This window comes from Sinohyriopsis cumingii, chromosome 11 (assembly GCF_028554795.1).
Source record: "Sinohyriopsis cumingii isolate HCF-2022 chromosome 11, ASM2855479v2, whole genome shotgun sequence".
Taxonomy (NCBI): domain Eukaryota; kingdom Metazoa; phylum Mollusca; class Bivalvia; order Unionida; family Unionidae; genus Sinohyriopsis; species Sinohyriopsis cumingii.
This window is the reverse complement of record NC_142971.1, coordinates 105,680,865-105,694,584: the sequence shown is the minus strand read 5'-3', so window position 1 is coordinate 105,694,584 and position 13,720 is coordinate 105,680,865. Positions and strand designations below refer to the sequence as shown.

At 34.7% G+C, this 13,720-nt stretch overlaps 1 protein-coding gene across 1 annotated transcript in view; it reads left to right on the top strand.

Moving 5' to 3' along the window:
- The window catches only part of LOC149789219 (SCO-spondin-like), a 151,489-nt gene that overhangs the window by 90,096 nt on the left and 47,673 nt on the right, over window positions 1–13,720 (top strand). The window contains exons 21-28 of the mRNA XM_089973588.1: window positions 821–1,012; window positions 2,629–2,820; window positions 5,140–5,331; window positions 6,748–6,939; window positions 7,649–7,843; window positions 8,039–8,233; window positions 9,658–9,765; window positions 10,522–10,673. Coding sequence (XP_089829714.1) covers window positions 821–1,012; window positions 2,629–2,820; window positions 5,140–5,331; window positions 6,748–6,939; window positions 7,649–7,843; window positions 8,039–8,233; window positions 9,658–9,765; window positions 10,522–10,673 — 1,418 coding nt within the window. The remainder of the gene's footprint in view (window positions 1–820; window positions 1,013–2,628; window positions 2,821–5,139; window positions 5,332–6,747; window positions 6,940–7,648; window positions 7,844–8,038; window positions 8,234–9,657; window positions 9,766–10,521; window positions 10,674–13,720) is intronic.

Here is a 13,720-nt window from a genome sequence, read left to right as displayed (position 1 = left end):
TGATGAGAAAGGCGTGCATTTACAGCTTTTGCTGTTGAAATGGGAAGTAAATCTTGGAATCGACTCCATCTTCGGATACTTCAGTTTTCATCACGGCTAACAAACAAACTTGTCATTTTGATGCAAATGAAATACTTATTTTAATATTGCTTTTATTACCAAAGGAAAATGATCCCTGTACTAATGTATCAAAGGTAGAGAGAAATCAACTCAGACAAACACTCGAAAAGACGGATGCAAATTGTAGAAAGCAAAATTATAAGTAAATTGTGTAGTTACAGAAACATAACATGGCACCATATATTTAGCTATGCCATATCGCCTCTTTCAGTTCCCTGAATTTGTCTTGCAGATTTAACATGTCTGACAATATAAAGAGAACTAAAAAATTTTAACATACTTTAGTATGAAAAATGCACATTGTTTAATGCTTAGTAATTAATAATTGGATTCATACAGTTCCACTTTTCAATGCCCAAAATTTCAACCAACAGATGTATGTGCTCATACTTAGAACAGAAATGTTTTTTTTCGAGACAGATGTAATTAATGGCAATGGTGAAAAAAAATTAATCGCATAGATGTTATAAGCGATCCCCGGAGACATATTTTTAAATCAAGTCTCACCCTACGCGGGCTTATTTTGAAAACAAATCACATAAATGTCTTTCCATAATTATTTTCAGCTAATCACAGACATTTATTTTTATTAGAATATTCATTATAGCGGATCAATTACTGGTATTCTCCTAAGCATAACGCGTTCATCTTTTTAATAATTGTATTTTGTTTCTGTTTTTCCTCAACTTTTAATCCGGAGATGGAAGTTGGAGCACTTGGAATAGCTGGACCTCAACTGGAACCTGTAGCGTAACATGCGGAGTAGGTATACAGATGCAAACCAGGAATCGGACCTGTACCAATCCCATTCCACAGAATGGTGGAATCCAGTGTAATGGAACTTCGACAGACTCGAAGACGACTGAATGCAACATACGACTATGTCCTATAGGTAATGAATTATGTTGCAACTTCTACAGAAAAGAATAAGAAGGATCTTCGCCAATCGTTGGAAATAAAGACGAAAACGACCAAGTAAACTAAATATTAAGTGGCATTGATCAATTTTAACATACCTCTAGCTAATTAAAATAAAAAATACAAAGTGTCCTCTACCAAATGTTCCAAAACAGTGATAAGGATCAGACTTGATTATGTGGAATCGGCAAATAAGCTTTAAAATATTTTGTTGTTCTGTTGTTCTAGGGTTTAACGCCATTTTTTAGCACATGATAGGCTATACATGGCGGCCAGTATAACTGGTGGAGGAAGAACCCTGGAAAACCCAGGGAAGAACCACCGACCCACGAGAAGCTACTGGCAGGCTTTCCCACATATCCACGCTAGCCGAGCCTTGGACTCGAACCCACGCAGACAGAGGTGAGATGGCAGTGATCCGGAACGGTGAGCGCTTTAGACCACTCGGCCACCCTTAAAATATTCTAAAACTTTGGTAAACTATTTGGCATATTGGCGTGTGAGGGATGTTCATATAAAAAAGTAACATAAGAATGCAGTAAAATAAAGATAACACTGAAACTTTTCAGTATGTCCAATAGTAAGTATGCTGGATCATATGTCGATAAGTATGAATATATTAGGTTACAGCAATTGCAAATAATATTTCAACACGACCCTGGCAAAGAAAGGTGATACATGGTTCTTATATAGCGTAGAAGAAGATATAAAATATTAACCACTTATGGGTTTTCTCCAAACATTACCGAAACGTCTTTGAAAAAGCTTACATAAAAGTGGTTTCATTTGCCTTTGTTCTTTAAGAGGGTGGTGTCTGGCAAATGTTTATAAGAATGGTCCGTGCGTGTATAGAGATTGCTGTAGAAAAGAGAAGCATATTTTGGATTCAACTCTTTCTCGCACACAAGCATTAAACAATATTTTACCACGGTTGAGGGACAAAGCGGTCCCGTTCAATGTTAATGAAATTACAAGTTATTATTGTATAGATAATCAAAGGAGAATGATTATTCCATCAGTTGGGTCATTTATTCTGAATGAAATATATATATGCATGTGTAAAGTAATCATGCACTTGAGAAAATAGATGAGAAACAGATAAGAAAGCCATCACCACGAACAATTTCCCTAGTTAAAGAAGCAAGAAATGAGACCTCATATATATTCATCACACAAGTTCATTTAGTGGACTGATTTGTCTGGGTGAATAAGATGTACACAGTTTGACATAATAAGAAGAAATACAATAGTTTTAAAATACTTCAGAGTTCTTAAATATACATGTGAGTGCTGACATTTGCGACCAGCATGTTTTCGAAAAACGAATTATCAGTAGCGCTACTAAAACAATGCAGTACACAACATTTTTAAGTAGTCCCTTAATGCCTGATTTAAAAAGCAATGTGCCCATATGAAAGATTTTTCCAAAAAGTAAAATCAATTTTATCGCAGTATTTTTTCAGCAAGTAATTCATTTTTTAAACGATATTTAATATACCGCATTACTGATACATTTTTCTAGAAAAACGGAATGCGTTCGTGTTCTAATACTCCTATTTTCTATGATTTTATTTTAATTTTAAATCGTAGATGGAAGTTGGAGCTTTTGGAATGGTTGGACCCCACAGACAACATGCAGCGTCACATGTGGTGGTGGAATTCAGGCTCAAACCAGGAACAGGACCTGCACCAATCCCTTTCCCCAGAATGCTGGAATACAGTGTAATGGAACTTCAACAGAATCTCTAGCCATTGGATGCATGACACAACCTTGTCCTATTGGTAAGGAAATATTACTTCTACAGTAAAGAGGAAAGTGGATATCTTAAAGTAAACAGCCAATCCCGTAGCAAAAATTAAGTGGCAAGAATCATTTGTAACTTACCGTTTCCTAACTAAACAAAGTCACACAAATACGTTTCCTCTGTGAAATGTTTTAACTGTTGAATCCCTATATATGCGCATTCAGTTATTAAACAATCTTGATCCTGCCGGAGACGGCAAAATGCATTAAAATGTTCTTTTATGAAAACTTTTGGCATGTAAGCACGTGTGTTGATAAATGAGTTGGTAACACAGAATATAAGAAAAACAGTCATGTAAAATATTGGCATGTAAGCTTGTGTGTTGATATATAACTTGGTAACATAGAATATAAGAAAGACAGCCATGAAAACTCTTAATCTATTACAAACGAAATGACCTGGCATGTAAGTGGAGATCATATGTAGTGCATATCTTACGCTAACTGAATTTCAATACACATTGCAGCACGGGTCTGGCACAAATGTAGATAATCCGGGCTTGTTATTTATACAGCAAGTTGATATAACACTATTCGCAATGTTTCCGTTCCCAAAACATTACTGAAAGTCATTAATATGGTTACATAAACTCTGCATCATTTATCTTTCCTCCTTTAGAGGGCAAATTTTTAAAGTGATATAACAGCATGTTTAGCATCTACCCAATTTGACTAAAGCAGGGAGACATGCAATATTTGTTAGGAAACTTTAACATAACAACTGTAAATTTAGAATTACCTAGCCTTTTATATTTGCCGCAGAATAGGAAATTTATTAATTGACTATTTCTTTCTCATAGACTTTAATTTATACCGTGGTCCAGAAATAAATCGGTCCCTTTCGGTATGAATGAGATCCAGGGTTACATGTCGTTCTAATTATTGAAGGAATTTTATTCCGTGACTATTTGAGTCATTGTACTTGATGCAAGGTGATTTCCAACCGCAATAACATTAGGCAAGCACTTGGGAAAGTGGATGAAAACTATCGATTAAATAATGAATAAAATTCCAAGTTACAGAAACTACAAAGTAACTAAGACAAATAAAAATGAAGCGGCATAAATCAATTATAACATACCGTTATCTGATCTAGCAATGTAATACAACTATTATTCCTCTGCGAAATATTTTAAATGTGTAGGCACATAATAGAAACAGGTTTCAATAAAACAACCCTGATCATATACGAGAATGTTGAAAGCATTATAATATCACTTTTATATGCTATTTGGCACGAAAGCGAGTTGGGATACTTGTAACAAAAATATCGTACACAATGGCAACATACGAACACAATAAAGAAAAGGTAACTGAAACGTTCAAATGCGTCAATATGCTGACTCCTATGACAACAGGGGGTAATTCGTGGTTCATAAATTGCTTGTAAGTCGATATGAAATATTCTGAACGTTTTTCTCCAAACATTACTGAACGTCACTAAATGGTTTTACATTAAATTGGTATCTTTTTTTAGATTGCCATAATCTGATAAATAATTTTAGGAAATGCGTGCGTGCATAGTAAAAATGGAAGTAACACTTGGAAATGAACCCTCCTTCACAGACTTCAAGTTTCACCACGGTTGAGCAACATGGTACTCGACATTGGTGCTAATGTGTTAGAAAGATAAATATTATATAGATTATGAAAGTAAAAGGATTCGTCGACCATTTTTGTCACTGTGCCCGAGGCACAGAGAGCGAGAGAGATATCCATTAATAATACAATTAGCCAGACAATTCAGCAAATGGAAGAAAATTTTAGAATAACTAAACACTTTCTATATATTGTTCCTCCAGCCTCATTTAGTGGTTTGGATATGTTCTGGTACATATGAACATTTTGACAAGATAGGAATAATGCAATATTTTAATGCAATTATTAGATTTAAAACTTTACATTGTTTAGTATCGCCTTTAATAATTGGGATGAAATAGTTCTATTATGAAAACCGATAATTGTTAGTTATATATGGACGTGCTCATATGTCGTACATAATTGTATTTGGAGGCACGCATTATTTAATGGGCTGCTGAAAAATGCATTGCCTTGCATATTAAAAACGATCCATGGATACTTTTCTGTAGGATACAAGTGATCAATATGCAGACCTCTTCTGAGAGAATTACATAAATAGTTTGCAGTAATTGTTTTCAGCTAATAAACGACCTACATCCTTTACGATAAGATATTGAGTGTACCGTATCCACTGCATGTTTTCCCCTAAATATGACGCGTTTGTTTCTTCATATTTCTTTATTGTGTCTGCTCTCTCCTATAATTCCAATTCGAAGACGGAAGTTGGAGCGTTTGGAATGGCTGGACTTTAACTGGAACATGTAGCGTCACATGTGGTACAGGTATACAGACTCAAACCAGGAACCGGACCTGCACAAATCCCATTCCCCAGAATGGTGGCAGAGGATGTAATGGAACTTCCACGGACTGTAATACCATTCAATGCAACACACCAGCTTGTGTTATAGGTAAGGAATCCTGCTATTACTACTACAGTGAAGACGCAGGTAAACGTTTGAGAATAAACAGTCAGCTCAATCAGCGGAAAGAAAAACGATAAAGAAAGGTAAATTATATGGTATAAACCAATTATATGGTACAAACCAATTATATGGTACAAACCAATTATATGGCATAAACCAATTATATGGTATAAACCAATTATATGGTATAAACCAATTATATGGGATAAACCAATTATAAATAGCCGTTTTGTAACTAAACGTTGTAATAAAAATAAATTTCCTCTTCAAAATGTTTGAAAGGTTCAGACACTGAATACAAACAGTTAATAAGGACAATGTATTGATCCTGTTGGAGATGTGCAGATGAATGGCATGAATAATTGCAACATAAGAATACAATATAGGAAAGGTGAATTTAAAAGTAATGTATCAAAAAGAGATATTCTGGTTTATATGTGGATATATCAGCATGTCTTGGGCTGAAGAAATTTCGACGCACACTGCAACATGGCATTGACGACTGGAACATAAACATGGATTATTATTTACTCTGCAGTTCGATATAAAATACTCAAAAGGTTTGCGTTTATCCAAGCACAACTGAATATGCTTAAATAAAATCGGTATTAATTGCATTTCTTCCCTGAGTGTGCTATTTTTGGCAAATGGTTATGAGAAAGGTGTGCGCGCACAACGATTGCCGTAGAAAATTGAAGCAAATCTTGGAATTGACAAAGTTAATACTGTTTTCGTTGTCAACATAAAAGATTCCTCGAGCATATACGTTATTTTGTTCCATGGAGAGAGAGAGAGAGAGAGAGAGAGAGAGAACCAGTAGTAATGAATCAGTGAAACACTTGAGAAAATTGATGCAACTTGGAGAAAAACGAGAAAATAACATCGTAAATAAACCTCCAAGTTACAGAAGTAATAATATACGACACCTTACAGATAGTGGTCATGCAAATTCATTTCATGCCATTGAGTTGTCCTGTTAGATTTTCCCAGTTTGACAATCGAGGGAAAATGCAATATATTTATATAAACTTTAGTATAATACTGTATATGTTTCAATCCAGTTCCACTGAAGGTTTTAGAGATTTGTTAATTATATACGTATGTGCTAGAAGTTACACAGGTTTTCAGAACACGCATTATTAATGCTGCTGGAAAAATGAATCGTACAACATATTTTGAACAGTCCCTGGATATTTGGACTGATAATCTAATTTACTCAAATGCAAGAAACTGTAACATAAATGTTTTCGCAGTAATTATTTTCAGCCAACCAGCGACTTACATTCATTTCAATACGATATTAAATATACCATAACCATGTAAAAGTTTTAATAATCAGAATCAGTTCAATTTTTCAAATTCCTATATCATTTTTGTTTTTCATCTCATTTTAAACCGCAGACGGAAGTTGGAGCGCGTGGAATAGCTGGATTTCAAATGGAACATGTACCGTCACATGTGGTAATTGTACACAGTCTCAAAACAGGAACCGGTCCTGCACTAATCCTGCTCCCCAGAATGGTGGAAGACCGTGCAATGGAAATTCAACAGATTCTCAAATTATACAGTGCGAATCACAAACTTGTCCTCTAGGTAAGTTTTCCAGCTATTACTTGTACAGCAAAGAAGACTGTAAATGTTTAATGTAAGCAGGCAGGCCAGCCGTAGGAAAGAAAAAGCATCTAAGGAAAATTATTAAGTTAGTATACATAATTAAATGATAACTTGGCGCTATTTCCTAAAACAAGTTTGAAAAGCTGTTTACCCTGCAGATCCTTTCTGAAGGTGTAGACAGAAGATTCAAACCGTTTGTAATGCAAACGTATATAACGTTGGAGATGCGCAGGTATTGCAAACTTGTAACCGGTCGGATATGGGCAGATAGAGGAAGCGGTGAACGCGTTTTATATATGCAGACAACTTGATCCCGCGATCATAAACTCATGCAAATTTATTTCCCCTGAGCACTTCTCTAATATTGTAGGCACGTGGCATAAACAGTTCACAATGCAACTATGCTTGATCAGTCGGAGAGAGACTGTATAGGTGAAACAAACATACCTAGTCAGTTTAACATTTGCAAATTGTTTTTTATTTATAATTTCGTATCATATGTTCACACTATCGGGTGAAGAGGCAACAACAGCATGCATTACAAAATAGGCGTTATGTGCATCTTTTATTCATGACAGTACCATTGACTCTATTTATGTAGAAAACTGTATATAATCTCCTAACTTATACTTTTTCTTGCATATGTTTTTATTAATTACCCACAATTTACTACCAAATGGATATTTAGTTGATGGAGGATGGAGTGATTGGTGCGGCTGGGTATATAACAGTTCATGCAGTGTTTCATGTGGTGGAGGTAGTCGGACACAAACAAGAACCCGATCATGCACAAATCCTTGGCCACGAAATGGTGGTAGAGAATGTAATGGAACGTTGGCAGAATCTCAAATCGTTCAGTGCAACACTGATATTTGTCCTCCAGGTAAGTGATTTTACTGTTAAAATTACTATCACAATTCTCCAACCTAAGGGGAAAATTTAATTTGGGTTTTGCAATAAAACAATGCATTTGTTTCGTGTGGAACATACATTTACCCCCATTATCTTTATTCATTAGGAAACGCTCTATGTTACTGATATTCACTATTTCTCGATATTTTCAACACATTTTAACCAGTGGACGGAGGTTGGAGCGCTTGGACTGGCTGGACTGCAATTGGAAGCTGGAGTGTCACTTGTATTAAAGGTACACAGACCCGAACCAGGACCCGATCATGCACCAATCCCATTCCCCAGAATAATGGAAGACAGTGTAATGGAACTTCAACGGAAAATGAAATCGTTCAATGCAACAAACAAAACTGTCCTCCGGGTAAGGGATGTTTTACCTACTTCTAGTGTGCAGAAGCATGTGATTGATACAGAGTAAACAGTCAGGCCAGTCGTCGTAAAAAAAGAACTTTTTAACATAAAAATAAAGTCGCATAAATTAATTGAAACTTGCCGTTTTATAACTATACGCAGTTACAAAAATATGTTTCGTTCTGTTTTTGTCCGTTTGGAGTTGGCAAAACTCATGAAAATATTCCATCGTTCATTCAAACTCTTTGGCATTTACACCGGTCAAGGATAGGCTGGAATGGAAAAAGTGCTCTTACCCAAAATATTGTGCAGACAAATGACATGAAAACGTAAATATACGAACATGATATAAGAAATATGAATAAACGGACAAGTATATTTTCGGAACATATCCGCAACAATACAAGGGTTGAATGTTTGACATTAATAAATAAACTTGCATAACTTCTTTGTATGCATCATCGTCATCCACTGTGATGCTTTTTAGACACAAATTTGTATTCTATCTCCAATTGGGTGGAGGATGGAGCGCTTAGAGTAAATTTCTGGCTAGGTCTTCTCATGGGCAATGAGTGTTGAACAGTAAGCAACGAAACTGAATATATACCAAAAATATATAAATAGGTACGATAATAATTAATTTAAATAACTCCTGCATCAATAATATACCACACAACTGTAAAAAAAAGTGCAGTGGAAATTAATGGAATATAAAATTGCTCAATGCAGCACACATACGTGTTCTCAAGCTAAGGGATCCTACTATAATGTCTAGTCTCAAGAAAAAAGTTAACAAGGACGAAGAGGGAGACGCAGACAACATTAGAATTCTAAATAATTTCTCTGATAAGCGTGAATGCACTAGAGCAAGCAATCGTGTTATGTATCAAATTAAAAAGACAAATAGGGAATATAGTAAAGTGTATTTGGATAAACAATAATAATTCGTCTAAAGTAGCAAAGCAATTTATTTTTCGACATATAACTATATTAAAGATGTAGGTATAACAATCCAGTTGTATTTTACATGAAGGATAAGTCAGAATTTGGCAAACGATTAGCCGGTCGGAAATGAGTGGGTATGGCAAAGGTGTTATTTGGTCAGTATAAAGGTTGCGAATGTAGTTGTTTAAAACTTGTACATTTACTATTCCTGAAGAGTAGGAAACAGTGGATTTAAATTTCGTTCTTCTAAAATAATTCAAATCATTGAACATGGGTTTTCTGCAGTGTAGACGATATAACAATTTACATTGGGTAACAAATCATTATTTAAAAAATGTATTAAAAATAATACAAAATATAACAGCGACATTGTATTGATTTAAAGTCGACGGAGGATAGGCAGAGGGAGTCAAAGTTCCCTTTGGTGGGTACCATAGTGCACGTGGCGATTACTCTAATCCTATTCCAAGACATTGTTTTTCTCCACAGAATGTACCTCGACTGGGAACTTTCTCAACTGCAGTATTTCCTCTGTTGCAATGACTAGAACTGTCATGGCTTCTGGCGGCGGTGGATCTGAATGTAATTCATTAAACTGTGAGTATAGTTTGAACAAATATTACTTGTTTTCTGTTGTTTGGTTCGCGTGAGAACAATCATATAACGTATACTCGGGTATGTTATCACTTTGACAATAATGTAGTCAGACAGTCAGTTTTGGCCCTGTTTTGCAAACAATGATGCGCTGATGTTAGAACTCGAGGTTTTTGCCTCTGTTAGAACTCGAGGTTTTTGCCTCTGTTAGAACTCGAGGTTTTTGCCTCTATGGAGACTTAAACTTATGACTGCCGGATGATGAACGTATCCACAAGGGACAATGCCTGTAGTCAATTCAACCGTAGCGTTTAAACGCAATTGCGATACAATATTTTACTTATATTGAGGAAGCAGCTGCTATACATAGTGTGTTCCTTTTATATTAATATTTTTATATTAATATATGTCAATATTCTTAGTAATTGTTCTCTTTTTGACTTTTCTGAAATTTGCACATGGTCTTAACATCATCTTCATCAATCATTTTAGAGTTCTAATTTTTGGAGAATAATATTTTCGATTTCCGTTGTTTAGTCAAAATATTTTTATTTGTCAATCGATAAGAATATTTTGATGTCCTAGTCATCGTTTTCATTGCCTAGATTAGTAAAATTCTTGTCTGAAACGAATGCTTCTGCCAACGGTTACATGTAACCATTGTGCACAAGTGACAAAGAAAGTATACCTTCCGAAACTGAATATTCATTGACCTCTCACATCTGCAATATATATTCGCCATTCTCTTCCCCATTACAGGTATATGTGATGAGATCTTTCAAGGGTATATTAGGCATCCCACCAATTGCACGAAATTCATCCAGTGTGCATGGAACACACCGTTCGTTTTGTCATGTGAGAAAGGGACCTACTGGGATCAGAGAAGTCTGTCATGTGAACCTGGCACGTGTTAAGCATTACGTCGCCACAAATAATTCATGAATTTATTTGTTTGCAAATCATAAAACGTAATTGTATACAAAAGTCTAAGATGAGATGCACAATCTTCACGCCTTACTTCACAAATACGGTCAATGTGTTGCTGAGATAGAAATTGCTAGTAACGTTCGCATGCATTAGCTTCGGAAAATTTTCATACTTTTCTTTGGATGGAAAAGTTCTTTTTGTATATTTTATGTTATTTTTTTTGTTTTTAGGAATGCCATACTAAAACATGTTTTCTTACCTAAACAATTGCATTTTCTGAGGAATAAATACTATACATATTAAATGTTTCAAAACATGTAAAAATTCTGCATATTTTATTAAAAGAATACTTTTCAGACGTCTTCTATTTTTCATTTAAACACCTATTTTGAAGAAATGTAAGCTAATTGAACATTTCAATAAATATAAGTACGTTATATGCTAGCACAATTATCTTTGTGTAATGTTCAGGGTTTTGTAATTTCCCTTCACTAATCTTACAATTACTATTCGCTCACTAATTATTGAAGCTGACATTGTACACTATCAAAATATTGTGAACACATTCCATAAAGTATTTACTATTCGTTTTATATATGTTATCTCATTTCACATATATTATCTGTCTCATCAATTTAGTCGAACCACTTACACAATATCAGCTACATTATTTATAACGGTAAATGTAAATTCTATAGTGACGGATTTAAACCTCAGTGACGTTGACGGGGATAAATGGGATAGAGCATAATGGACCGGATTGCTGAAATTCCACGGAAAGAATAATAATATAGAATCAAATAAAGAATGTGACACATGTAGAGTGTTTCTATTTTTGTTACTTTGTTTCAGTGCAAAAGGTGGCTGTAAAATTGTAATAAAAGGTTAATATGAAAAGTTTTCGGAGAGAAAAAGTTAATTCGGTCAAGACGCTTTTCTTCCAATACTACATCTTATCTTCAAAATCAGATATGCTCCTCATAACTTAGACCAGATTTCCATTCAAAACAAAATACATTTTGTACAAATATTTCAGTTCTGCTGTTTTAACTCTTAGATAATCTTTAGTTGGAGTATATTTGCTCCACTGAATTCCATTTAATTTTTATCTTTTCTTCTCTTTGCATGTTTTAAAATGTCTTTTGACTGTTATTTGTTAAGTTAAGCAAATGTTTATGTACGTAAGTTTATGAAGTGATTTGTTCTTGCATTTAATCTAATAGTCACATATTCTAGCTAGTAAATCAGAGGTTGCAAAGTTACCAGACTTTTTATCCTTTAAAGTATTTTGTGGATCTGTGCACTCTGAACTCGAAATAATATGCGCAGAGATTATATAACTCTTAATAATTAATCCACACAGGTGAAAACATAACTTTTGTAAGATATTAAAAATACAAAATATATATATGTGTGGGTGTGTGTGGGTGTGTTTTGAAGGAATAGACCGATATGGCCACAAACACATGCTCAAAAGCCACTACATATCTAATCCATTAAGTCTCTCTCTCTCTCTCTCTCTCTCTCTCTCTCTCTCTCTCTCTCTATATATATATATATATATATATATATATATATATATATATATATATATATATATATATATATAGAGAGAGAGAGAGAGAGAGAGAGAGAGAGAGAGAGAGAGTAATATGCTAGATTTCTAGTGGCTGTGTGGCTGTGTGTATAATTTTGTGGCCACATCGGTCTATTCGGTCGTAAACAATGTAGTAATGCAACATGTTTTGGAAAGAATCTTTCTCGTTAACGTATATCTAGTTGGATTTTAATTAGTTTTATGAAACGGTTTCGTTTGAATGTTACACTGGAACCTACATCTATAGCACATGTGATCCATTTTGAACTTAAATATCTAAACTTCGATCAAGTAGAACAGAGGTTGGAGATACCCTAAAATATTTTAGAAAAACGAGCCTGGATAAGAGAAGGTCCATTTCGTGGAACTCCAAAAGCACCAGAATCAGGAATTCATTCAGAAACTGTTAGTGAGATACCGTGAATTAAACATTTTATGTCAATCTGATCATTGAATATGGTAGAGCTTTCTCCAATCTGCTTTAGTAGAAACGTGAATTCAAAGTACAATATGGATATGTCGTAGCAGGCAAATGTATAATGTCTACCTTTAATTACAGACACTGAGAAATGTTCATGTGGAGTTTGATTTTAATTATGGTATTTTATTTACAGTAACCATAAATTTAGTAAAAGCGTGAGATATTAAACTGGATAATGTTTTTATTTGTAAAATTTTATTTAAAAAGTTAAACCTAAATCTTTCGGTGTATCTTTATTGCTATATAACCATACATGGGCCAAGTTTCAGCTATGCATCGGAATTATCATCAAGCATTGCATCTGATAGGGGTACTCTACCGCTAATTTTATTACTTATTACATGATGTATCTCTCCCCGCTGTACTCAGACCAACTATCCAATCACACTAGGATGCCCAGGGTGACAGTGCCGTTATAGTCCATTACTAACACAAGGACTTGTCATGCTGATAAGTCGAATTACGAAAAACAGCTTATCAAGCACTACTGTGGCTATTGTTCCATTTCCTGCTCAATCAAAACCTAATGGGTGACTATAGTGTACACTTATGTAACCATATTAAAATGATCTAAAGAAAAGACTCTTATTTCAGTTATTCCATGGCAAAAATGTGTCGTTTATATTTATTTATACAATGCTGTCAGGCATTGATGCACTTAAGGTTTCCCTCTCCCATACTGAAGCAAAACGCATACCGAATTCGACCGATTGACGAAAATAAAATACAACCATCCTTACCATTTGAAAAGAGGCAATTGTCGCCATAATATTCTGATCAAAATAATATTAATTTTGGACACACGGATACCACCCCCGTGTTTTCATCACTCGCGATATGTCGGCCTATTCTGCGCACAGCTTTGAACAGATATAATGTTTATCTATCGGGATATAGAAATGAAGTATATTACTTCGGACTGTTTCTGTCAGCAGTTCAGTCGAGTAATTAGG